This window comes from Cyprinus carpio, chromosome B8 (assembly GCF_018340385.1).
Source record: "Cyprinus carpio isolate SPL01 chromosome B8, ASM1834038v1, whole genome shotgun sequence".
Taxonomy (NCBI): domain Eukaryota; kingdom Metazoa; phylum Chordata; class Actinopteri; order Cypriniformes; family Cyprinidae; genus Cyprinus; species Cyprinus carpio.
The window spans coordinates 21,185,178-21,213,055 of NC_056604.1; the positions used below are offsets into that span (position 1 = coordinate 21,185,178).

At 36.5% G+C, this 27,878-nt stretch overlaps 2 protein-coding genes and 1 long non-coding RNA gene across 4 annotated transcripts in view; 2 read left to right on the forward strand and 1 right to left on the reverse strand.

Annotated features, from left to right (window-relative positions):
* LOC109053914 (disintegrin and metalloproteinase domain-containing protein 9) overlaps positions 1-27,878 on the reverse strand; it is a 1,168,157-nt gene that overhangs the window by 398,200 nt on the left and 742,079 nt on the right. The gene's annotated exons all lie outside the window — the stretch shown is intronic.
* On the forward strand, positions 971-2,044 carry LOC122138263. The gene is made up of 3 exons (XR_006155458.1): positions 971-1,048; positions 1,432-1,515; positions 1,982-2,044. It is a non-coding gene; the product is annotated as an uncharacterized LOC122138263 (long non-coding RNA).
* Positions 16,757-27,878, forward strand: part of LOC109094467 (tumor necrosis factor receptor superfamily member 11B-like) — a 61,219-nt gene continuing 50,097 nt past the window's right edge. Inside the window, exons 1-2 of the mRNA XM_042730108.1 lie at positions 16,757-17,152; positions 21,113-21,476. Coding sequence (XP_042586042.1) covers positions 17,105-17,152; positions 21,113-21,476 — 412 coding nt within the window. The 5' untranslated portion in view covers positions 16,757-17,104. The remainder of the gene's footprint in view (positions 17,153-21,112; positions 21,477-27,878) is intronic.

The window sequence follows — 27,878 nt, forward strand, 5'->3', positions numbered from 1 at the left end:
TCTGCAACCTACCCATGAAATATTATCTCATAAATATTAATTTACTTGGCACCTGCACTCACAACTACCTACTAGCCTACATCTTTGTCACACTGCCTGAATTATTATGGCTAACCACTTATTAAAATCTGTGTGTCAAAGCTTAATTGGTAGGCTACTTTGGCACCATTTAAGCCCGCATGTGTTCCAAATAAGCCCACATGATTTATTACTGCAATTGCATTCAACCTGATGAGCATTAACTTTGATCTTCAGGGAAACTTCACTCTTTCCCTCAAAGACTTTCTGTCCACTCCAAACTGTTTTGCTGGTATAGACAAGTTTTTTTTTTTGTTGTTCTCTTGTTATAGGGAGCATGATTCTTCTTTTTTGGAGGTGTTTTTTTTTTTTTTTTTTTTTTTTTTTGTTTTTTTCTCTGTGAAAAAATGATACACATTAGCAGACATCCATTATATAATAGTGCTAAACAGTGTGTAATTTGTAGGTCTCTCTGTAATAAGTAAGTTAAGGTAAAAGGTTACTAAGTTAAAAGCACACAAAGAACTGTTATTAAACACTTTCACTCAGAAAATGTATGAAACTTTGTAATTAGAGGGATTCCTCATTGAAAAACATAAAATCGGTTTAAATGGTCCCACAGAGTATTGGTGAAAAAAGACAATGTTTTCCTTTAAAAATGTAAGATATGTTTACAGAAACATGCATCTCTATCTGTATGGTATTCAGCTGTAGTGATAGCTGATGCATTTGCCCATATAAGAGATTTTCTGGAGTATGACAAGTTTAATGATTCTATGAGTCTCACTTGTGAAACAGGCATTATAGTACATGAGAGTGTTTAATGGTTCATAATGCTCACATGGCCTCATTTTGAGACAGGGGTAACTGCAGCCTGGAGCAATGGGCGTGCCGAAAGGTAGGGGCGTGCCAAAAGGTTTCTGCCAGTTTCTTGGTCAAATGAGTTTTTTACTCTGTTGGCCAATCAGCGGTAAATATACATGTACTAATTTCCTTTAGACAAGAGAAGGTGGCGGCGATAAGACGTGAGGTAATTAATCATCATACGTTTATCTATACTTTATATACCACAAATATGTATATTAAGACAGCTTGTTACAATACAATCATAATTTTCCCTTTGCGTTATATCTTGCAGCTTTAGTAATTGGTTTATTGTTGTTGACAAACATACTGTATGTACAGTGAGACAAAACGATGAGCGCATCTTCATCGAAGCTCTCAGAGCTGATATATCTGTTTATATCTGCGTCCTTTTTGTGCAATACAGTACAGAATACATCCTGTAAGAATAATAATTATTACCACCTTTGCTATTACAACTGAACTAAGATCAATTCACAATCTATGAAGACGATTAGACAAAATAAAAAATAAAAACTAATTTAGAGTTTGTTTCTACCTTTCTGCTAGGTGTCCAACTAATGCAGAGTATTCAAGTTGCCAACACACTGGTTGTGAAGTACCCTTTCAAGAGAAATATAAAAGGAAATGACTGTAAGTTGCATTGTTTTTAATCCATTGGTTTATCTCTATCAACATAATCACACACGATATTGTAGTAACAATATATTGTAATCTTTATTTGCTGGAAAATGACAATCAGTCAAATTTGTGTTTTTAGCACACCTGACACATCCCTAAACCAGAAATTTAAAGCAGAACATGCACCACTTGCAGGTTATTGTAGCATATGTAAGCACACATTTATTTTTGCACTGTTAATCAATTTTACATTTTCACTTAGTGCAGGTCAGTGTAAGGAAGATACTGTACTACAGATATTTAAATCTTTTTTTGTATCTACTCCACTTTTTTTACTGCCTGACCATCATCTTAATGTTTATGCAGTTCAATGTTTTTATTATTTTTTATATCTAAAGCAACTTGTTCAATAAGTATTTAGATGTTTCTCATATCTGTCAGGGTCTAAGCATGATCTGTTTCTGTTGTTCTGATGAAGGAAACTTGTGTTGGGGAGGATTCAGTGTCTGTTGAGGTCCATGTGAATGTGCTACAAAGTGAGTATCAGAAAACACATCCAGACACCTGGACTGTCAAAGACCACACGGCACGAACATTCTCCTGGAGACGCTGAGAAAGCACGGAAGGAATGTCTGTGGAGGATGTACTTAAAAACACCCATACTTAAGAACACCTGCTGGAGTGAGTATAGTAAAATCATCAACTGTAAAATATCTTGTTTCAAATCTTTTCATGCAATATTTTATTCTTCTGTACCCTTTTAGCCCATCTGTTAAAAATTTGAAACAATAGTTTTAGAAAACAATGTAAGATTTATCAGTGTATACAAGAACATGAAATGCATTGTATATTGTGACCCTTATACAGTACATTAGCTTCTGATTGTTTTTACAGTTCTGCACTGTATGTAGCTACACTGTCTGAGCCAAAGAGGATGGAACAGAATTTGATGAATTTGAAAAGTGTCTTCTTTTTTTTTTTAATTATTATTATTTATTATTTAATTTTATGATGAAGGGGGACCCTGCTACACTCTTTCCTACCATACACCTGATGGATTCTGACTGGAAAATGGTAATCATAGGAGGGTTCAGTGTGGTGACAGAAGATGGAATAGACGTGTGTCAGTGCACCAGCCTTGATGAAGCCTTCATAACAGCCTTCTGGATGTATTTTGCTTTCAACATTACATATCCAACATACCTGAGAAAGACACTGACTTTCCTTCAGAGTCACAGTCAACATTGGAAGATGGAGACAAGCACTGCCAGTAACTTTCCTCTGAGTGATCAGCCTTTTGTATTAGATCCTCATGCCTCAACTGTACCATTACACAAAGTGCACTCGAAGGACATTCACTCTTTTGAAGTTAATCGAACATGTTGGAGTTGTACATACACATGAACCAAATTTTAGTATAACCTGTGGTATAGATGAGTGCCAATCAACTTTTTTCCTCAAGTCATTCTTTTAGAAAACATGCACAGGAATCATATGTACTTTTGGTAATAAAAATGACTCTCAGTGAAGAGTCTGCAGTACAATTATATTATAATATAATGGAGAAGGGTCTGGCTGCAGACTTGCACTTGCACTCTCAGACACTTGCGCTTCTGCTAGAGACAACACTTCCAGTCTTTTTTTTTATTTGTATTTAGTTATACTTATTGGTTACTTTTTGTTTGAATCTCTCAACATTTGTGTTTTCTCTTGTGTAGGTATGATTGACTGGAAGTCTGTCAGTCCAGATGTGAGAAAGACCTACAGAGTGAGTTTGAGCTCAGCAGGTGTGATAGCTGTGGATACATCTACAGAAACACCACTGGATACTGTAGCCATGGAAAGAAGGGGTCTTCACAGCTTTCTGTTCAGACAAAGAGTTTGCTGGATTCTGTTCTATGGACTGCTACTACAGAATGAATGAATGAATGAATGAATGAATGAATGAGTGGTTTATCTATCTATCATCTATCTATCTATCTATCTATCTATCTATCTATCTATCTATCTATCTATCTATCTATCTATCTATCTATCTATTTTTTTTTTTTTACTTGAATTGGCGACTGAAACTGAAAGTTAAATAAATGTTTTAGTGGATAAAGCTGTGTCTGTTTGCTTATGTCACTTAAAATAAGGTTACTAAACTCTTCTGACTAATTTTTATATTTGATAATTTAGTGGTTTTGTCAACTATGTATTTTTCTCTCAGGCAAAACATAGTTTTCGAGGGTAACACTTTACAATAAGTCTTAATTTGTTGACACTGATATATTAACTAACATTATGAGCAATACATTTGATACAGTATTTATTAAACTTTGTCAGTTAATAAAAATACAGCTGTTCGTTGTTTATTCTTGTTAGTTCACTTCACAGTGCATTAACTAATGTTAACAAATAAAACTTTTGACTTTAACTTAAGAACAGTTAGTGCGACTAACCGTGTTAAAAGAGACGTTTGTATTCTCGAAAAATAATTGTAATTTGTTTTTGATTATTGATAAATCAAGACCTAAACTTGCGGCGATGACGTCAGTAACCCGCGCCATACAGAAGATTTGAAGGTACTTTCAAAAGTAATTTAAAATAATATTCTTAATATCATTAACGCCGGTTTTACCTTGGAAGAATTAAATTTGGATTATGTTGAATATATGGTTTCCTTTTTATCTGCGATTAAGAGTATATGGCTCGCCACCTTTTTTTTTTTTTTTTACAGGCATCTTTCGCATTACCTTTTGGCACGCCCCCTACCTTTCGTTTCACCAATGAAAAACCTTTTGGCATGCCCCACACCTTTCGGCACGCCCCCACCTTTTTTGGCACGCCCATTGCCGTTACACCCTATTTTGGCTGCAGTTACCCCTACTTGAAATCGAGCTCATTTTGGGGAAAAAAAGAAGAATAATAGTCCAATTGAGTACGTTTGTAAGAGACACAGTAACTTGAGTAGTGGGATTAGCCTCTCTCAGGAAATCGAGCGATATGTGTTTGTGCATCAGAGAACGCTTTTGGGATGGCAGGCTCCAGCGTTGACTGCCTACTTACAGGAATCACGTGGGTGTTATGTTAATCAGTCACCCAGAAATTACGAATTGTGTGGTGCTGCATAGGCATTAAAGTGACGTCATAGGCGGGTGACGTCAGAGATCAAGAAGATTTAAAGGATGTGCGGCGAAGCCGGTATTAAGCCTTCTGTCATTCAGCAAGCGTTCTGTGTTTGTGTCAGTTCCATATTTGTTTGTGAGTCTTATTTAGTGTTGTTTGTCCTGAAAACAATGTCAAAAGAACATCTTGGGTGAGGGCAGGCAGTGTTTCAAGCTGTGTGTTTCTCAATGTGTGTGTTTTACTTTATGGGTGTGTTTTTAATGTCGGGTTCTTTCCTTCGGCCTAGCATTCTCACCCCGAATGTTTACGTTGTTGTTTTGTTTTTCTTAGTGTTTTTGTTACGTTTGTTGCGTTTGATCCCGCGCTGGCTCCAGTTTGACTCCATATCGATGACTGGCATGGTTGTTGGTCATTGGGATGTTATTTTTGGTTCGTATTCGAGATGTTGTGGTTAAGACTAAACGTAAAGAAAAGTGCACTTTCTCCATTACAGAGGACCACTTATATGGGCGTGGTATGGGATTTGACCACGATGCAGGCACGTCTGTCACCTGCTGGTATTGAGTCGATTGGGAGTGGTATTTGTTTTGGCGTGGTTTGGTGAGTGGCCGACACAGCCCACAATTTTTTGTTTCAGTATCTGCTCACTATAATAGCAGCCTCATCAAGAGATCACCTCTGCTGGCCTGCTGTACATGAGAAACTAAAGTCGGTGGCTCAGTTATATCATCCCTCTTGGCCCCTTATACAAACTGGAGGCATGCCAGTCCGGTGGCTCACGTGGTCCCCCATGAGGGAGCAAAACCTTCATGCTCAAGTCACATATATTCAGGTCCATGGACAATGTGGGGGAAACCAGCTCCTTCCTGCAGTGGTGCTGGGAGCTCTTTCCGGTCTCATTAACACGGAGCGTGTGGAGTTTTGTTGGGTAGTGGTGTTCGGTGCTGGTGGCTAGTTGTAGCCGAATTTATGTTGGTTTGTCTCACCGTTTGGGGAGTGGTAATGAGTGGCCAGACACAGCCCACGGTATGTGGTGTGCACCGACAACACATCGGTGGTCTCGTATATCAACCAACAGGAAGGTCTATGGTCACGCCCCTTATACAAACTGGCATGCCAGGTCCTTGTGTGGTCCCAGGGCAAACTCCTTTCACTGAAAGCAGCATATATTCCTGGGCATCTCAATGTGGGCATCTCCTCTTGCAAGTGGGGGGCACCATCCTTCACCCCTGTCCGGAGCTGTGGAGGCTGTGGGTGTGGCCCCTGAGGGGGCACAGCTCATAGCTTCTGGTCTCTCAACCGAGGTTCTTGAGACCATCTTCCAATCCAGAGCTCCCTCAACAAGGAAACTATACACCTTGAAGTGGAGGCTCTTCACTTCTTGGTGCGGAGACCACCAGCTTAATTCAGTTAACTGCTGATTGGTACAGTGCTGGAGTTCCTGCAAGCCCGATTCTCCGGAGGGATAACCCACTCCACCCTGAAGTTCTACGTGGCTGCTATATATGTTTGTTATGGTACCCCTAAGAAAAGTTTGCCTGCTACTAAGCAGACCTAACGTCATTGGATAGTGTGTGCCATCTCAACTGCTTACAAGTCCTCTGTTCTCCCTTCAGCTTTGAGGGTCAAGCCTCACTCAACATCTAGTATGGCAGCCTCCAAGGCCTTTATGACAGGTGTTTCTATGCAGGACATCTGCAATGCTGCTGGGTGGCCCACACCCCTCACGTTTGTCAGGTTCTACAACCTAGACCTTCAAGCCGCTCCGGGCTCTTCTGTTCTCTTGCTGTAGATGTGTTTTTTCTTACTAGGTAGGGATTTGTAAGTCTGGTGGCGTGTGCATCTCGTTCCCAAAGTGTCTCCGATGCAGCTCGATGTGATGTGCTGACACAAAGTTCAATTGATTTTCAACGGTCGCTTTGTCACGTCCCGTTGCAGCTCAGACACGGTGTCAGCATAGTTTGTCAGTAAGTGATCTGACATACAGCCAAGTATGGTGACCCATTCTCAGAATTTGTGCTCTGCATTTAACAACCCATCCAAATTGCATACACACAGCGTGCAGCAGTGAACACACACCTGGAGCAGTGGGCAGCCATTTATGCTGCGGTGCCCGGGAAGAAGTTGGGGGTTCCGTGCCTTGCTGAAGGGCACCTCAGTCGTGGTATTGCTGGCCCAAGACTTGAACCCACAACCTTATAGTAGTATCTTTCTGCAGTCCAACAGACGGCAGTGCAGTCGTGGCTTGAGTCTGTTGAATGGTGATTTAACGCTACATTGTCACCCAGTTGGAGAGACTCAATGTTAAGTAAATAAACAACAATGTCCCCGTCTTTTACTCTCATGAGCTTATCATATTCGTTTGCTACATTAGTAGGGCCATATGATTTTTGCGATGCAGAAAACATGGACGGAATCGCGGAATCCATTCATGAAAACTGAATTTGAATTTGCTGTGTCAGAGTTTAATTTAATTTATTTTTATATATATATATATATATATATTATATATATATATATATATATATATATATATATATTATATATACACTGGAAGACGATTTAAATACTGCATGTTAATTTGATTATCAGAAAATACACAAAACAGAGTTTGTGAAAAAAAGGAAATAATAATAAAATACATACATATATTATTATTATTATTATTATTATTATTATTATTATTATTATTATTATTATTATTTATTCATTTTAGATGTTTAAATTTGGAAAAGCTCTGCTTCTTGCATAAACCTGCCCCTGTTGGTTTGGCTGTAGTTTGCTTGCCCTACACAGTTACCTAGTTTAATTTCTTAATTCAAGTTATGTTGTTCTATTTGTCTTATTTAAGTTGTTTGAAAAAGTTTATTGAAAGTTTATTAAGTTTATTGAAAAATTGTTAAATACCCTGCCTCCACTACATAGGCCTATTTTAGTCATATCATTATAAGTGTTTGATCACCACATTTGAGTTATCATTGCAAAAAAATATGTTTGCATATATATGTTCCTGTGGCTCAGTGGTAGAGCATTGCGTTAGCAGCACAAAAGCTTGTGGATTCAATTCCCAGGGAACACACATACTGGTAGAAAAAAATGGATAGCCTGAATGCACTGTAAGTCACTTTGGATAAATGAGTAAATGTAAATATATTCTGTTTATGTAGGCTATATACTGTATTCTATATGCAGTACCAGTCATAGGTTTGGACACATGAATGGGAAGTGTGTCCAAGCTTTTGACTATACTGTACAATATTATAATTATAATTATTTTAAACAAGTCTACCCACCCAAGATTACTGTTAGAAACATGAGCCGCGTCCAAAAGGTAAAGGGGAGATGTTTAAATTTATAGCAATATTTTCAGTATTTCTCAGAGAGCGGGCTCGAAGTATAACTTATTTGAAGTAATGTTGCTTCATATAACATAATCCAGAGAAACAAGTGCTAGTTATAAATCTCCTGTGATGTTTGTACTGGCTACTGTATACAGACCACCAGGGCACCATACAGACTTTATTAAAGAATTTGCTGATTTTCTATCAAATATAGTGCTGGCAGCAGATAAAAGTCTTAATTGTTGGTGATTTTAATAGCCATATTGATAATGAAAAATATGCATTAAGATCAGCATTCATAGATATTCTGAACTCTATTGGGGTTAGAAAACACGTGTCATGGAATTGATGTTAATGGTGTTGAATTTCTGCAGCAAAGTGATGATATCTCAGATAATTATCTAGTCTTGTGTAAAATCCTTATAGTTTAAACTGTAAATTTTACTCCTTGTTAAAAGTTTGGTAGAACCATCACTTCTAACCCAAAAGACTGCTTTGTAAGTAATCTTTCTGATTTATCTCAATACTTCAGCATATCCATCAGCTCAGAAAAAATTGATGATATAACAGACACTATGGACTCTCTCTTTTTTTCATTTAGATACGGTTGCTCCTTTATGCTTAAGGAAAATTAAGGAAAATAGTCTGACACTGTGGTATTATAAGTACACTAGTGCTCTAAACGTAACATTAGAGTTACAAATGACCTGCTCTTAACACCTGATCATGGTTGTATCTCTCTATTAGTTCTACTGGATTTTAGCGCTGCGTTGGACACTATAGACCACAATATTCTTGTTGGCATTAGTTGTTGGAAGTGCAATATCATGGTTCAAATCTTAATTATCTGACCGCCATCAGTTCATAGCAGTGAATAAAGACGTATCATACCAATCAAAAGTGCAGTATGGAGTACCTCAAGGCTCAGTACCAGGACCATTACTTTTCACGCTTTACATGCTACCCTTGGGAGATATCATCAGGAAACAGGGTGTTAGTTTTCACTGTTATGCTGATGATACTCAGCTCAATATTTTCGATATTTCGGCCCGGCGAAAATTGAAAAACTGACCAAATTGAAAAACTGACGGAATGCATAGTCGTTATAAAAAATAAATAATAAAAACTAGATGATGAGTAATTTCTTATGGCTAAATTCTGAGAAAAAAAAAAACAAACAAACGGAGGTTTTAATTATTGGACCTAAAACCTACTAATGTGATAACCTAGAACACTCTCTAACACTTTATGGCTGCTCTGTAAATTATTCGTCATCAGTAAGGAACCTACAGTATGTGTCCTATTTAATAGCAATCTTTCCTTTGAAAGCAACGTATCTAGCATTTATAAAACTGCATTTTTTCATCTCAAAAATATATCTAAATTGCGACCTATGCTCTCAAATGCAGATACGTTAATTTATGTGTTCATGACCTCAAGGTTAGATTATTGTAATGCTTTATTGTGTGGTAGTTCGGCACACTGTATAACCATATTAGCCCGGTTCTTTCAATACTGCACTGGCTCCCAAAAATCCTGCTAATTACTTGCAAAGCCCTTTATGGCTTAGCACCTCATCTTTATCGCATTATAGTCCTCCACATCCACCGCATTCTCAAAACTAATTTGATAATACCTAGAATATCAAAATCAACTGTTGGTGGCAGATCATTTTCCTATTTAGCGCCCAAACTCTGGAATAACCTACCTAACATTGTTCGGGAGGCAGATAGACTCTGTCAGTTTAAATCTAGACCCATCTCTTTAACCTGGCTTACACATAACACACTAATACGTTTCTATTATTCAAAACCATTAAATGATTGATAGGCTGCATCAATTAGTTCAACTGGAACCGGGAGCACTTCCCATAACACCCAATGTACTTGTTACATTGTAAGAAGAATGGCATCTATGCCATTTTATCTATCTATAATATCTATCAATATTAGTCTGTTTATTATTATTATTATTATTATTATTATTATTATTATTATTATTCCAAGGTCAAGATAGCCACCAGATCTGGGCTGTATCCAGATCAGATGGTCACTGCAGTCACTTGGATACAGTCCGTATCCAGCCCAGATGGTGGATCAGTACCAAGAGATGACCTCTACAGTCCAAAATGTCAGCGGAGACCAGGACAACTAGATGTGCCCCATGATCCCCAGTGAAGACCTTGTCACCTAGACCAGTGGTTCTCAATTCCAGTCCTGGGGACCCCGTGCTCTGCACATTTTGCATGTCTCCCTTTTTTAATACACCTGATTGAGATCATCAGCTTGTTAGGAGAGAGATCCATGAAATGAACCAACAAGTTGATGATCTCAATCAGGTGTGTTAAATAAGGGAGACATGGTAAAAGGGGGGTCCCCAGGACTGGAATTGAGCAGCACTGACCTAGATGGCCATCGGGACAAGACCACGGGAACACCAATCTGACTTTGCTGCAGCATGGAACAACCTACTGGTTCGTCTGGCCAGAGGAAAACTGGCCCCCTGACTGAGCCTGGTTTCTCCCAAGTTTTTTTTTTCTTCTTTTTTTTTACTCCATTCTGTCACCGATGGAGTTTTGGTTCCTTGGTGCTGTTGCCTCTGTTGGGGACATTTAAATAGCTGAGTTAAGGCTGCTTGTGCCTGCTCAAAATTCTCTGTATAGCATTGCAGCACTAAACAGTATGTAAAGACACATAAAAGCTACTTTCAGAAGTGCTTCTGTGCCATCTTTGTAATGTAAATTTTGCATTAGACTCTAGATCAATCTAGACCAAGTATGAGACCACAGCCTGCTTATATAGAGTCTAACAGCATGATTACGAGTGCGAAAAATAGTTTTAACTTAAAGTCACCATGAAATCAAAATTGAAAATTCTTGTTTTCTAATGGAATACTGTTGTGTTTATTATAAATAATTTATCTGTGCATTTTTATTTTTTTAATTCATGTGTCCTCATAATCTTTAATTAAAAACCTCCCCTGAATCCCCAAAATTCATTTGTCCTGTAATCTTTAATAAAAAAAACTCAAGAACCCCCCCCCCCCTCAAAACAACTCATCTTCTCTTCCGGTCACGAGCTGTGAAACAAGGTCTAGTGATGTGAGGGGTAAACGCTGGGATTAACAACAGGGGGAAAACTGAAGCTGGTGCCTCGCTTTATAGAAATCAATGCACTGACCAGTGCTGACGCAAGCCATGGGGGAGTACACTACCCTTTAAAATTGAAAGGATATTAGGATATTACCACAACATTACTCTTAAGACATCACAATATATATATATATATATATATATATATATATATATATATATATATATATATATATATATATATATATATATTTATTTATTTATTTTTTTAAATATGACTTAACCTGATGGAGCACCCACTGAGTCATTCAGGCAGTCTCTCGCACGCACATCCTGTTAGGTATGTTTTGTGCCATTGATAATCCTCGTCGTTGTCTTCCTCAATAAATAAAGCAATTCTTCACGCTAGGGTGTCGGCGGTGAATCCAGTGGAGAGAAATCCCCCCACAACTAACTGCAAACTGGCATTCAAATCTGCTTCCATTTTGTTAGCAATGCCCCAACTTGCAACGATCCAATCAATTCCCAAAAGACAAAATCAAGTCCTGCCCTCTCATTTCAGATTTTCACTCGGGTAGACGTCACAGTAGAGAAAAAAAAAAGACGAAAATCCCCACACCTGTCTATAATGATACAAACACCACTCTTGTAACACTCGGCTAATCAAATAGATGTATAACAGACATTAATCCATTATTACAACATTAAGACGTCAAATGAAATACTGTTACCGTGGTTTAGAAAAGTGTGGATTTTTTTCCCTTTTTTCTTCATTCTTGTTCAGTGATTAATCCATTGTTCTTTCTATTTAAGATGGTCTTTAGAGATTGCATTAAAGTTGCATTAAAATCCTGACATCATCCTTCATTGCCATACAATATGGGTAAGTGCATTATTTATGACCATATATTTTTAGGTATTATTTGATCCTATATATGCATATTTACCATTTTAAATTTCTGTTTAAAGGTTGGAACAAATTTCATGTTTGGAGGAGGAGGAGGAGCAACAAAGGCAATACCCTCATGTCCTACAGTTTTGGGATAAAATCCATCCTTCATTATTGTGGGAGAAATGGCACTGAAGCAAGAACGTCTTTTTTTTAAGCAGTTGATACATGGTTTAGATTATTTTAAATTTTGAACATTGTGTATCAAAAAGCCTATTTCATCTGTAATTACATTGTCTGTATTAGCTTTGTTCTGTTTGTTTGTTTATTTATTAATTTATATTTATCTTGTAAACTGAAACAATTGCAAGTAACCTAATGTGATAAGAAAGTGATTAATAAGACAATTTCAACCAGTTATTTAATTTAATAGACGTTTTTGCAACTTTAAATGTAATAGAAATAAAAAGTATTTTTAAAACTATTTGTATGCTGTATTTTATTATTTATTTACATAGCAATACTAAAACTAATAATAATAACTACCAGAATGGGTAAATCAACATTTTGGCCAAATAACCCAACAAATTAGTTATTTTATAACCCAATGCATTGGGTTACTAATTTACTACCTAATCCATTGGGTTAAAATAACCCAACATTAGGTAGGTGCTACAGTAACCCACCATTAGGTTATCTGTTGGATCATTTTTAACCCAACTATTTTAAGTGAGTACTTTGTGGCTATGTCATAAATTCAGAACTGTTAAAGTACTTTAAATGCAGCTGGTGTCCCTGGTGTCCCCTGTGACCTGAAGCATGTCACTTGGCAGGAATCTTTAATCTCTAAACTGACTTGTATTGAGAGTGCAGTTTGGCTGTTCTTAGCCAAAGACCACAAGTGAAAGAGAATCCTAGCAATAGTACCCTAAAATAATAGGAAAGCGTATAATTGAGAAGTGCTTGTCAGAGTAAATTTACAACTGGCTTATTTCTTTTACTCAGTCAAGCCACCAAAGCAGCTTATTGTTAAGGTCATGGTTTAAAAGATTTTACAGATTTCAATGGATTTCAAGAGGTATTTATGGACAATATGTTTAGGATAAAAATAATAGTAATAAAATACAAATCTGGTTATGATAATCCTTCCTGACGAGTATGTGATAAAAGTTGTTATCAAAGAGAAGAACGTGTGTTGTAACACCATCACTGTGTAAAATGATAAAGGACAGTAGAATAAACATTTATGTGGTAAGTATCCTTTATAATGATTTGTAATTTGATACATATATATATATATATACCCTGATATATATATATATATATTTGATATATATATATACCCTGGCTGGTTTAGGTCTGTCATGGCTAAATAAAGATGACAATAAAACCACCAGTAGGTGGGAACAAGCCCCTGTTTTGATAAATGATTTATTGAATCGTTCAAATCAAATGATTTGTTCAAAACAGCTGATTCAATTAGAAACTAAACAAGCCTGCGTCCCAATGTGCATACTATCCATCTTAAATTCTATGTAATATTAGTAATTTTTTTAATACTATTTAGGGCAGATAGGCTGGATAGTTTGCACATTGGGATGCAGGGAAATTGTCCACCTGAATTGGCCTTTGAATCACTGGCTCACTTGATTTGTTTAAAAACTGATTCTTTCAAGGAGCAAATCACTGAGTTACTATGCACTGTTGTATACAATTAATAGCACATTTGTGCTCACGCATGTAGGCCTACTGATATTCAGAAAAGTACATTGCTTGTGCAATGAACATAAAAACATAAAAAAAAATTTTTTTAATTGCTTGAATTATAAGGTTATTTTACTTGCATTCTAATAGGCTTCATCGCCCAGTGAATGCTTTTGGACTCTCAAAATGTGTTTTGGTGTCTCTCAATACTTCATAGTTACACATACAGCACAATAACATTATGTCAGGGGAATGTTTTTTAATTCTAATGAAGGAAAAGGCATACCTTTTCTGTTGTCTTCTTTTTAAAGAAATTCCAAAGTTGCCCTTGAACCATTTTGTTTGAAAAATGATAAAAACTTGCTTGTATGCAGCTTGTTAAAGAACCAAGTTCTGATTGGCAAATGGCCGTTATTTGTGAATTATCTTTAGTAGGCTAGATAATTTTAACATTTCATTTGCATGGGGATGGCGGTTTTAGTGAGGGGATGCTTTTTTTGTAATTTTTTTTCAATCAGGGGGATGCCATCCTCCCGCAACCCCCCTCAATTCGAGCCCTGGCTATGGGTAAAATCATGGTTGCACCCATAGAAGAATATTATTTTTGTTGCTTAGCAAAGTTCAGAGAGTAAAGTGGTTGCAATCTTTTCATCTACATGTTTAAAAATAGCTAGTTATAATTACTATAATTAACCCAAACCCACACTCTCAAGCAGACAACTTTCTGCATTTTTACAATTTGGTCCTCACAATGATGGATAAACCTGCACACATATGATACACACACTGTGTTATATTGGTGAAGCTTTACAGTAATAGTAAATAGTTTTTAAATATGATTTGCTGACATTAGTTAATGCATTATGGATTAATAATTAACACTGAACAATATTTTTACAGACTTTATTAATCTGTTATAATTAAACAATGACATAATATATAATATTATATATAATGTTAATTTCTACACACACACACACACACACACATACACACACATATATTAATGCATTATGGATTAATAATTGACACTGAACAATATTTTTACAGACTTTATTAATATGTTATAATTAAACAATGATATAATATATAATATAATATAATATAATATAATATAATATAATATAAATATAATATAATATAATATATAATGTTAATTTCTACACACACACACACACACACACACACACACACACCCATATATATATATATATATATATATATATATATATATATATATATATATATATATATATATATATATATATATACTATATATATATATATATATACAGTCATGGCCAAAAATATTGGCACCCTTGGTAAATATGATCAAAGAAGGCTGTGAAAATTAATCTGCATTGTTAATACTTTTGATCTTTTATTTTATTTTTTAAAAATCACAAAAATTGAACCTTTCATTTGATAAAAAGAATTTAAAATGGGGGGAAATATCATTATGAAATTAATGTTTTTCTCAAATACACGTTGGACACAATTATTGGTACCCCTAGAAATTCTTATGAGTAAAATATCTCAGAAGTATATTCCCATTCATATTCAAAATTTTGAGCACTCCAGGGTGATTATGAACATGAAATTATCCATCCAAGGCTTCCTGTTTCACAGAAATATAAATATGAGGGAGAACAAAGCCCCAGTTCCCTTAATCATCCATTACAATGAGAAAAACCAAAGAATATATTTCTTATGTGCAGCAAAAGATAACTGAGCTTCACAAATTAGTGAAGTGGCTTTAAGAAAAGAGCTAGAGCAGTGAAAATTCCCACTTCCACCATCAGGGCAATAATTAAGAATTTCCAATCAACAGAAAATGTTATAAATCTGCATGGAAGAGGACGTGTGTCTATATCGTCCTAATGCACAGTGAGAAGGAGAGTTTGAGTGGCTAAAGACTCTCCAAGGACCACAGCTGGAGAATTGCAGAAAAAAGTTGAGTCTCAGGGTCAGAAAACCTTAAAAAATAATTGTCAAACAGGACATGTTGTTTGGGAGGGTTTGGAACTTCAGTTTGTTTGGAACTTCAAATGGGACTGGCTTCTATGGTAAGATGAAACTTAAAAATGAGCTTTTAAGCAGCAAACACTCAAGATGGGTTTGGTGAACACAGGGATAAAATGTATCCCATGTGTACAATGAAATATACTGCTGTATTTTTGATGTTGTGGGCCTATATTTCTGCTGGAGGTCCTGGACATCTTGTTTAGACACATGGCATCATGGATTTTATCAAATACCAACAGATAAAAAAAATCCCTAAGTGACTGACTCTTATATTGAGCCATGTTTGGATCTTCCAACCGTACAATAATCCAAACACAAACCTCAAAAACAACACAAAAATGGGTCACTGAGCACGAAACCAAGCTTCTGCTATGGCCATTCCAGTCCTCTGACCTGAACCCTATAGAAAATGAGTGTGGTGAACTCAAGAGAAGAAGCACCAACATGGAGCTGGGAATCTAAAGGGTCTGAAGTGATTATGAATAAAGAAAAGGTCTCTGATCTCTTGTCAGGTGTTCTCTAACTCATCAGGCATTATAGGAGAACATTTAGAGCTGTTAAAATGGCAAATGGAGGTTTCAAAAAGTATTGAATAAAAGGGTGCCGTTAATTGTGGCCAATGTGTATTAGAGAAAAACATTTATTTCATAATGATATTTCCCCCCATTTTAAATTCTTCAAATTTTAATTTTTTAATTTTTTAAAATAAAAGATCAAAAAGAGTAACAATGCGGGTTAATTTTCACAGCCTTCTTTGATCATATTTACCAAGGGTGCTGATATTTTTGGTCATGACTGTATATAGTGAAGGAATATAGTAGCCTATATTTATGAATTAAAACAAACTTAATGCTGTAAAAGAGGTTGTTCATTCCTGGTACCCTTTTGCATTAACAAATGTTAATGATTTTTTATACATTGTAAAATGTTCCTTTTGTTTAAAATAAAAAATGTTTTAATTAAAAATTGGGCTGGGTTGGAATGATGATGAGAGGATAGTGGATGTCATAATATTTAATAAAATAAATTATTTTGCTTCTTAAAACGTTTGCACAAAACTTAGTTTTCAAATGTTTTCAAATTATTTAACAAACAAGCCAGTCGCCCTCATTCATGAACAACTTTAAAGTGTGAACATCTTTCCAGAGCATGTGATGAAAGTTATCAAGAAATGTGTTATGTATAAATGGCCTTAAATATTCACGTCGTAATTTGATTCATGACGCCTGTCATTACATTTCCCGAATAATGTAAAATTACTCATTGATTTCATAGTTGCTTCATCAAAAGAGTATTTGCCGCAGTTAGTAATGATTTTTCACGCCACAGAAACAGCCAGAGGATGGACTGCAGTGCTATAAAGTGGGTGGGCATATTCTGACCTTATCCCTTAGCTATAAGTGTAGAAACGGTCTTGTCCATGCGGACTTTGCGAGACTTATGAGTGTGCTGAATATGATTCCTCTGACAGCAATGAAATTACAGATGGTGAGTGTGATGATGGTCTGCCTGCGACACTTAACGAGAACTTTTGCTCAGTTTTTTTATTTTTTTTTTATTTTTTTGGTCATTTTATCCTGCTGTTTTACATATTATGAAAAGATTATAAATGAGGACGAAACCGATTTAATGCGCGTTGTCTGCTGATGCTTTAATCTCCAGGGACATGTAATGGTCAGTCCAGAAGCGTAGGTTAAATAAACAGCTGATTAATTAGTCTTTTCGTTCGAAGTATATAAAAACTTTAGCATTCGGTGACTCTTACTGGCTTGTTCGGAGTCAGAACGCGCGAAAAATGAAACATAATTTTTGAGATGTCCCATATCGCTGTCTGGTTTTCTGACAGAGATATCAGTTACCTTGCTTTATTTACGCAGAATAAGCCTAGCATTCACAGTGAGGTTATTGAGTGTCGAGTGTTCCTTGAGTATCTGCATGGCTCTGCTTTCAGTGGAACATCTCTTTAATAGGAATTGTTGCAACAGTAGGTTTATATTAACACTATTATTAGAGCTATCTATGTAGATCTATTGTTTGCATTGTACTTGATATCACAGTTTGTATGCCTGTTTCACACATACTCCGTCTGCAGTGCGTATGCAGTCCGTGTGCGTTACTTATGCGGTGCAGAAGCAGCACGGGCTCATTGTGCTTTCACAGAAGACGCGTTTGCAGCCCGCTACTGATCCACGGCTGTTTACCGCAAACACAACATTTATCCATTATTTTGATACATATTATATTGATGATATATTTATTTTAAATCCAAATGTATTAAGCCTATACTGAAAGTGCTTTTTCCGCATCGTGATCCTCTTTTATCACAGTACAGTTTCACAATCTTTCATGGACATATTCACGTTTAAACACAATTAATATAACCAGCGTATTAAATGCATCTGGCTTTTAGATTTGTTTATTAAGTTGCTCAAGCAAGTGGAAATACATTTGAACAGCATAAAGCTTTCTTGTGTTAGGTCATCACAAATAATTTAAATTAAAACTTAGGCTACCACTGACAGAAACAGTCGGCTCTCGTGCTTTTTACATTGAAATTTTTATTACAAACAGTCCCGCGTGTCTTAAAGAACTTTGTTTTTCTACCTCCAAAATACACAAGTGCATATATTGACTTGTTTATCTAAAAGTGCACTTTTCTTTGTTTTAAACCTAGCCAAAAAGCCTGTGAAACATAGTAAACTTTATATCTATTTATTGTGAAATTACTACATTTCCGTGTCAATCCAAGTTCATTTTTTACCGCGAACAAAGCGATGTCACTTTAATTCAGCGCGTGCAGCACAGCAAAAAATAGACTTGGTGCAAACGATCCCTGCACTGCTATAGACACGCCGCACCTGGAACGCACTGACGGACCGCAACGCGTGCAGTGCGAAAGCTGTAATCTGTATGGGTGCGTGAAAAAAAAAACGCACTGCAGACGGGGTATGTGTGAAACAGGCGGCCCACTCAATTAAGTAGTGTAGTAATATTTACATAAGTACATTAAGCTTATTATTAGGCATACTAATTAACATCATTATGCATATTTTAATATAGCTGCATATTCAGATACCTGATACAAAGTTAGATATGTATGGTTTTGTCTCTTTCAGGTTGTGTCTGCGTTTTGTTTTTGTACAGATCTATACAGATTGTGACTTGTATCAGTAGTTTCTTATGATGTGCTTTGCATGTGTAGCCCTTTATGGTTCTGAAATATTATTTGCATGAATCCATGTTTTGGAGATAATTATCAAAATTATCCAACATCAATGGACTTTCCATGTGTCTTTTTAGGAAGACTATATATGACTATATAATGTGGAATCCAATGGAGTTACTAGAATAATGGTGGTTGAGCTGGGGTTTAGTATGGAAACAGTGGTGTTGTTATCCAAGAGAGGTTATTCGTTATTGGGAGAGTGTGAAAGCATCTGAACTTCCCTAAATTATATCTCTCTATTTGGCTGTTGCTACAGTATCACCTTGAGGATGTATAAAGAGGTAGTTCTTAAAATAAGCATAATTTGTTTCCACCTGTTTGCAGAGGCCATGACTACATTAAATAAGTTATGAACACAATGTCAGAAACAAATAACATTGAAAGGAAGTTAAAAAAAAAGTGAAATCTTCCTCTTTTATTTAGAGCTAGTAGTGCCAGTCCAGCGTAAGGCCATTTTAAGTGCTTGTAAGGAGCACTCAAGTACAAATCCTGTGAAACATGAGTCATGACGCCCAGTAACAAAAAAAAATAAAAATAAAATACACTCAAAATACACTCAAAGGACTTAGCAAATGTTTTTTTTGTTAACAAAAGCAAATGTTTTTATCTCATGTTTGCTTTTGTTAACACTGTCACTTATACCAACAAACCTTACACTCAATTAAACCATATACCAGTGACATACAGCACATTGATAGAATGTTTGCCTTTCAAAATAAAACCAACATCAATAACATAATTATAATACTAAATTTGCAGGGTATTTTCCTTGCATTTATATATTCATATTATGTGACCCTCTCTGAGAAATCCAGGCTAAAGTCTCAAAATCTAAATCTAAATTTGATTTCAACCATTAATTCCACTATGATGTAAATCTTTGAAATGGAGATATCAAGGTTACATTTTCTCAGAATGTTCTTTGCCTTATGAAGGATGATTGTATGTAGAAAACAGTAAATCACAAAAAAAAAAAATTACTTTAGCTAGGTTTTCACAGCCATGGTCACATTTTAAATATATAAACATTTTAATAATATTGAGGTAATACCTGTGTATGTTAATTAATTTATTATTATTTTTTAATTAATTTATATTTATTTAAATACTCAAATTATTTTTATAATGAATGGATAACTGAACTATTCCTTTAAACATCACAAAGTTTTTTGGTTTGTTTGTTTTTGTTTGTTGCTTGTTTGAATTAAAATCCAATGGGAATTATCTTTTCCTTCTGTGCTTTATATGACAGGCTGATGGCTTAATGATGAGGATGTAAGGAGAACCACAGCCTTGTTTGATGCTAGGTGTCCCAGACAGTGAATGGATAGCCCACAGGGCCCAGAGAAAGAGCTGGGGAGATTTCAAGGGTTCAACTGTCTTGTAGGTCTGAAAGATGTAACTCTGTAACTTGTATTAGAAAGCTTTGCAGAATCCTGGGAGACCACCTGCAGATCCTGAAAAGTTTCCACGGCTAACTTTTAACAAGCTTGTTAATCAGAAATAAATGGTGATAATTTGAGAATTAGTCATTGTGTTTTGTACACACACTCTCTCATCCTTTAACTATGTATGTGCATGTTGAATGATCTTCCATCAAAATTGTGTTAATCAATATCTTGTATTACACTTGGATCTTTTAGGATCCAAATTTCAATTTCAGTATCTTGTTTTAGGCTTCCACTCTTACTGTCATAGAACAAAGAGATTTCGCTAAGAGCCTTCTGTCTGCCTGAGATAAATGTAGCTTACCTTGAAATCAAGCATTTGTATTCAGCACTGACTCAATGTCACTGGTTTCTTTGTGAGTTTCCTTTAGATCATTTGAACAGTGTAATTACAACTGTCAAAGACTCCACAGTACTATGTAATTTGGGTTAGAGTACTGTACACATCTTCGTCAAATGGCAACCTTGCTCAGAGTGCCAAAAGGCTAAAATGTTCAGCCGGTTTCCCACAGTTTGACTCTATATCTGTGGCATTCACCATGCTAAATAATGAGTTAAAGGACTTAATGATTTCCTCACTGAGTTCCACCACCTGCTGTGGAGAGCACAATTTTTGGTTTGGAAACTCAGCAGAGAGATTTATTAGTGGCATCCCCTCTCTCTCTCTCTCTCTCTCTCTCTCTCTCTCTCTCTAAGATATATCTAAACACTTTACATACATGCCAGATTGCAAGCTGCATCTCTAAACTGTATTCCTATTTGTTTTTTTCTTAGTTGTTTGCTGTGTGTTTTGCACGGGCCTACCAAGAGATACCTAAGTACCAGCACAGAGACCCTGTGACCTCTAAGGTGCTGCTTTGTGACCAGTGTCCACCTGGCACAGCTGTGAAACGCCACTGCAGCACTGAGGAACCAACTGTTTGTGCTCCCTGCCCAGAAAAATGCTTTGCAGAGCAGTGGCATTGGGGAGACAGCTGTCAGCATTGTACATCTGTCTGCAAGGAAAGGCAGATTGTGCAAAGGGAATGTAACAGCACTCATGACAGGCTTTGTGAGTGTATACCTGGATATCACCTAGTGGTGGAGTTTTGTGTCCGTCACACTGCCTGTTCACCTGGCTTTGGTGTCATTGTGCAGGGTAAGTAACCTTATTCTTTGTCAACAATGTGCTACCAGATTACACTGAACTACTTTAAAACTGAAATACTTTACACTGAAATACTGAAATACTTTACTTTCTCAGATCACCTCAGTCCATTTTAGATTAATTATTAGGGAGCTAACAATTATATTTAATAATAAACATAAGTAATAAGCTTGAGACTCAGCCAGTTAGTTGACACTGAATTAAACCCATAATGCACCTATGATTTTTTTTTCTTCTCGTTTTACCATTTTTAATCCAGTATTCTTCATGTACTATAACCTGTTATTATATACAAAGTTAAGAAAACACACAAAGAAGCATACATTAGCAGTTGGTCAGTACCTCCCTTAAGCTTTCCAAGGCAGCTGGTTGTGTCATTGAGATTTATCACAGTAGCTGAATTCCAGCAGAACAAGTGGAAGTAAACAGTTCCCTGTTAGTAATGGGGAGCGTGAGTGACATAGGTAATCATTAAACAGAATAACATCGCTTGTTGTTATCACATTGGCCACCCTAACCAGACTCCGTCTTGAGTCTAATGGGGATTATCTGTAACATTCTAAAAAATTATGTTTAATTCCAGATGTTTTTTTTTTTTTTTTTCTCATTACTGCACCAATGTTAGTGTATATTATTATAGTAACCAGTGAAGATGGTATAATTTTGGCTCTTATTCATTTCCAAATACAGTTTGGATTATGTTCCATTACAATATGTGATTTTAAGACATGTTAACTAAAAAATATAGGTTGGGCAGTTCTTCTTCTTGGTTTATATTGTCTGGGATTTTACAGATTAGCATACCAATGACCCGACGTATTCATCTTTGGTCCTGCATCATTTGTGCTTATGGATATTAATGATATCTCAAATAATAAAGCTTAATAAAGATATGTATATTATTGCTATTCCAAGAAATCAAACATTTCTGAATTTTTACTTGATGAATAACACTGATTAATGGTGGATAATGAAATCACAATGACCCCTATAGGGTGACTTAACTTGTTCTAACTTGTGTGGACAGAAGGTCCATTTTCACAATATTTCCAATAGGTAGTCTACCCTAATAGCACACATACATCACAGAGACATCTATATGATGTCTGCATTTACATCTGCAAGACATATTTTTAAGAGTGTTTGCTCATCTGCGATATGTCTATTGGCCATTTCCTATCATATGTCAAATCAGATGTCAAATAGACGTATACTAGATGTCTTTAAGATCATCTGCTAAATGAATAAATGTAAAAGATGTTTTTGATTTAAAATGTATGTAAAACAGACACCTGAAAGATGTTTGTACACAACAGATGCTTTTCAGATCAAGAGATCTTTAACAGACATCTTGTAGATGTACGTGTGCTATCTGAGTAAACAAAAAAACTAACAAAAATCTTGTTCTAATGAAAATGTATTTTAAATACAACATTCCAGCACTCATAAATTAGCATAATAGATGCACAAAACATCTTCATATACAAGCTTTTTTTTTTACATCTTTGCTACTATGAAGTAAAACTTGGCTTATTGTCACTTTTTATGCATTTTGTAATAAAAAGTGTGAAATTAATAGATACTGATTTTGTGTGCAAACATTCAGACACAGGTTTTATACACAGTTAAAGAATGAAGCCCACAAGTAAATACATATATAGTTAGGTCCATTTTGGGCCCTGGCAATATTTGTATTATTTTAGCTGCTGACCAAAACATATTCAGTTATAGTTGCAGTTATATAATGAATATGGGATTACAGTGCACACTCTGAGATTTTAATTTGAGGGTATCCTCATCATAATTGGAGGAAAGATTAAGGAATTACAGTTCTTTAATGTGTCCCTCCCCCATTTTCAAGGGACCATAAATAATTGGACAATTGACTCAAAAGCTGTTTCATGGACAGGCTTGGACTATTCCTTCATCATTTCTACATCAATTAAGAAGGTAAAAGGTCTGGAGTTGATTCTAAGTGTCCCATTTGCATTTGGAAGCTGCTGCTGTGAACCCACATCATGCGGTCAAAGGATCTCTCCAAGTGAAACAAAAAATTGTTAGGCTTCAAAAACAAAACAAATCCATTAGAGAGATAGCAAAACATCAGAATGTACAGTTTGGTACATTCTGATAAAGGAAAAAAAAAAAAAAAAAAAAAAAAAAGAATGCATTAGTGGGCTTAAACAAAAAAATGCCTGGACATCCATGGAGGACAATAGTGGTTGATGATAAGAAAATCCTCCACATGGTAAAAAAAATAAAAAAATAAAAAAAACTTTTTACAACATCCAGCCAAGTGAAGAACACTCTCCAGGAGGTAGACGTGTCACTGTCAAGGTCTACAAGCAAGAGAAGACTTCACGAGAGCAAATATAGAGAGTTCACCACAAGGTGCATACAAGGCCAGATTAGACTTTGCCAAAAACATCTAAAAAAGCCAGTCCACTTCTGGAAAAGCATTCTTTGGACGGCTGAAATTAAGATCAGTTTCAATTCAATTTCAATTTAGGTGTGCTTTATTGGCATGACAAAAACTGTACAGTTGTATTGCCAAAGCAGTTGCAGCTGGGCTGCTTACAAATAATGCACATATGCATTAACAGAAAAGAAAGAATAATAGTAATAATATATAAAAATATATAAAAAGTATTAAGCATGTAGTGCAAAATGAATTAGTGTAAGTGTATAAGTTAGAAATAAAATACGATATAGTATTAGATTTACAGAGGCAAAATATACATCTAAGTAATACAATACAGTAATATGGCATAACATAATCTACATGTGGTGGAAACATCAGATCAAGACAGGTTCAGTGTTTTCTCTTCTATGGTGACAGGCAGACACATATTGAGCAGCAAACACAGCAGTTCTTGTGTTTTCCTAACAGATACAGCAATTTCTCCTATTTCAAAAGATTTTTAAATGTCTGATGGATCTGCTGTATTTGATCATAGAACACTGTCTGTATGTCCGTGTATTTGAAGCATTTTGTTAGGAAGTGCAGTCCTGTTTCCATCTGATTCAGATCACAGTGTGAACATAGTCTCTGCTTCGGTGGCAGCCATGTTTTTCTGTGTCTGCCCGTTTCTATCATCAGCTTGTGTCTGCTGAGTCTGTATCTGGTCAATGTGCTTCTCGGTTTCTTATCTGACACTGTGTGTCTGCCATACTGTACTCTCTCTTTAGAGCCAAATAGCATTGCATTTTACATTGTGTTTGGGTTTGCCAATGAGTGATGTAATTCTATTTGATTTGTGCAGTAATCTGATTGATTCTGATGTTGTGATTCAGAGCATCAGTAGATATTAGTGAAGCATCAGGATTGAAGCTCTGGATCAGCTGAGGGAGGGGACTGCTTTCTTTGCTCATCTCTTGGTATTGCAGGGCTTTATAATGATATGATTGTGGGTCACTGAGTTTCAGATGTTTCCAGAATTTATTTGCCCTTTGATCAATCTCAAATTTGACTGATCTTTATAATTAGAGGATATTTGCCTAATTCTGCCCTGCATGTGTTATTTGTTGTGTGCCGGTGCACATGTAATATATTTTTACAGAGTTGCATGCAGGGTCTCAATTGGATGTATTTCCCATTTGGTGAAATCTTGATTTGGATTTGTCAGTGGACCCCACACCTCACTGCCATAGAGGGCAATGAGCCCAATTACTGATTCTAATATTCTCATCCAAATTCTAATAGGGATTTATATAGGACATTGCCGTTTTTTGGCGTAGAAGGCCCTGCGTGCTTTATCTTTCAGTTCATTAACAGCATGATTAAAGTTTCCTGTGGATCTGATTTTCAAAAATTTTCAAATTTGTGTGTTGTGTTCCCTGGGATCTGGATCTTTTCTGTATGATCAAGATTTTGGTTTTCTTCAGGTTGACTGTTAGGGCCCAAGTCTGGTAGTATTGTTCTAGCAGGTCCAGGTTTTGCTGTAAACCATGTTGAGTGGGAGACAGCAGAACCAGATCGTCTGCATACAGCAGGCATTTGATCTGTGAGTTGTGTAGAGTGAGGCCAGGGGCTGCAGATCGCTCCAGATTGCTCGCCAGTTCATTGATGTAAATGTTAAATAATGTTGGGCTTAAGCAGCAGCCCTGTCTCACTCCATGCTCCTGGGAAAGATACCTTGTATGTTTGGTGCTGATTTTTACGCCACATTTACTTTCAGTGTACGTTGATTTGATAAGGTCACAGGTTTTACCTCCTATGCCGTTTTCAATAAGTTTGTAAAATAGTCCTTGGTGCCAAATTGAGTCAAAAGCTTTTTTTTAAAGTCAATAAAGCATGCATATATTTTACCTTTATCTTTGTTAACATGTTTTTAAATTAGAGTATGTAATGTATAGATGTGGTCAGATGTACGGTAATTTGGTAAAAATCCAGTACATTGTGTGTGGTAATGAAGTCTAATAGTCAAGCATTTATTATGCTACAGAATAACTTTCCCGGATTGCTGCTCACACAGATGCCTCTGTAGTTGTTAGGAGCAAATTTATCTCCGTTTTTAAAGACTGGTGCGATCAAGCCTTGATTCCAGATGTCAGGAGAGCAACCTACACTCAGAATTACATTGAATAGTTTTAGAATGGCCAATTGAAATTTACTGGTTGTGTGTTTTATCATTTTACTTAATATCCCATCAGGTCCAGGTGCTTTTTTGAGTTGGAGGTTTTGGATTTTTTCTTTAAGTTCTTTATCAGTTATTGGGAAATCTAATGGGTTTTAGTTATCTTTGATTGCTTATTCTAGTTTTCCCAACTGGTTGATTGTTTGGTTTTGTTTACAGTTTGTGTCTGTTTGTACTTTATTATACAATGTTTGGAAATGACTTTCCCATATTTCTCCATTTTGAATTGCCAATTCTTCAGAACAGTATTTTTTTGTTATTGTTAGGCAGGTATTTGCATGCTGTGTGGACTCTCATGCTGTCAGCTGGGCACTGATGTAGTTCAGCGGCTGTCTGATCTCACTCATCTCCAGTGTATTTGCTTGTCCTTTCAGGGCTTGAGCATAGCTCCTGGAGTGTGGGAGTGGTGCTGGGTTCGGTGTGTTATCAGCTGAGGGTGCATGAGTCGGACTGTTTTTGTAATGGTAGGATGATTTCTCTGTAGTTGGGTGGGCTGTGGGTGATGGTGTGGGTGATGGTGTCTGCCCTGCTCCATGTCTCCTGTAGAATTATAATATCCACCTCCTTAATGCTCTTCTGGAATTCTGTGTTTGAGCTCTTTAGCCCAAAGGCTGCTGAATTCAATCCTTGAATATTCCATATCGATATTGACAGAGTCATTTCAAGTGTTCACAGTATAGAGTTCTTGTTTTCAAAAATAGAGGCAATCCTTTTCTAATGTAATATAATGTTTTAAAAAAGAACAGTTTTTTTGTTATTGTTAGGCAGGTGTTTGCATGCTGTGTGGACTCTCATGCTGTCAGCTTGGCACTGATGTAGTTCAGCGGCTGTCTAATCTCACTGATCTCCAGTGTATTTGCTTGTCCTTTCAGGGCTTGAGCATAGTTCCTGGAGTGTGGGAGTGGTGCTGGGTTCGGTGTGTTATCAGCTGAGGGTGCATGAGTGGGTGGAGGACTGGTTGCTGCTGCTAGTGGTTGGCACTTCTGAGTATTGCTCCTCTGCCTGGAATGATGTTTTTGTGGTTGTGGATGTCTTGGATGGTGATCTGGTGCAAACTGGGGTTTCTGCTGATGGACTGGTGTAGGTCTGTGGTGGTGTAGCGCTGGTGCATGGGGTGTTCTGATGTGAATTTTAGCATGGTGTGGGGGGTCCCTGGTATTGTGCAGCCAGTGGTGGTCGTTCTCTGTGATGGGACTGTAGGTTTCTGCTGGGTGTCTGGTTTTGTGCTCTGAAGGTTGGCAGCTATGTTGTTTTCAGGGGTGTAGAGGTGGTTTGTTTGCCCCATGCTGTTTTTGCAAACACACCAACCTGTACCAAAATGATGGGAAGAAAAAAGTATGGAGAAGGCTTGGAACAGGAGATGGCTCATGGTCCAAAGCATACAGCATCATCTGTGAAACATGGTGGAGCAATGTGATGGCATAAGCATGCATGGCTTCCAGTGGCACTGGGTTACTGGTGTTTAGTAATGATGTGACAGAGGACAGAATCAGCCAGAATAATTCTGAACTGTATAAGGATATACTCTCTGCCCAAGTCCAGTCAAATGGAGCAAAGTTGATTGGGCGGCACTTCATAGTACAAATGGACAATGACCCAAAACATACAGCAAAAGAAACCCATGAGTTTTTAAAGTTAAAAATGTGGAATATTCTGCAATGGCCAAATCTCCTAAATTTCAACCCGATTGAGCATGTATTTCGCTTGTTGAAGACATAACTAAAGGCAGAAAGACCCATAAACAAACAACAACTGA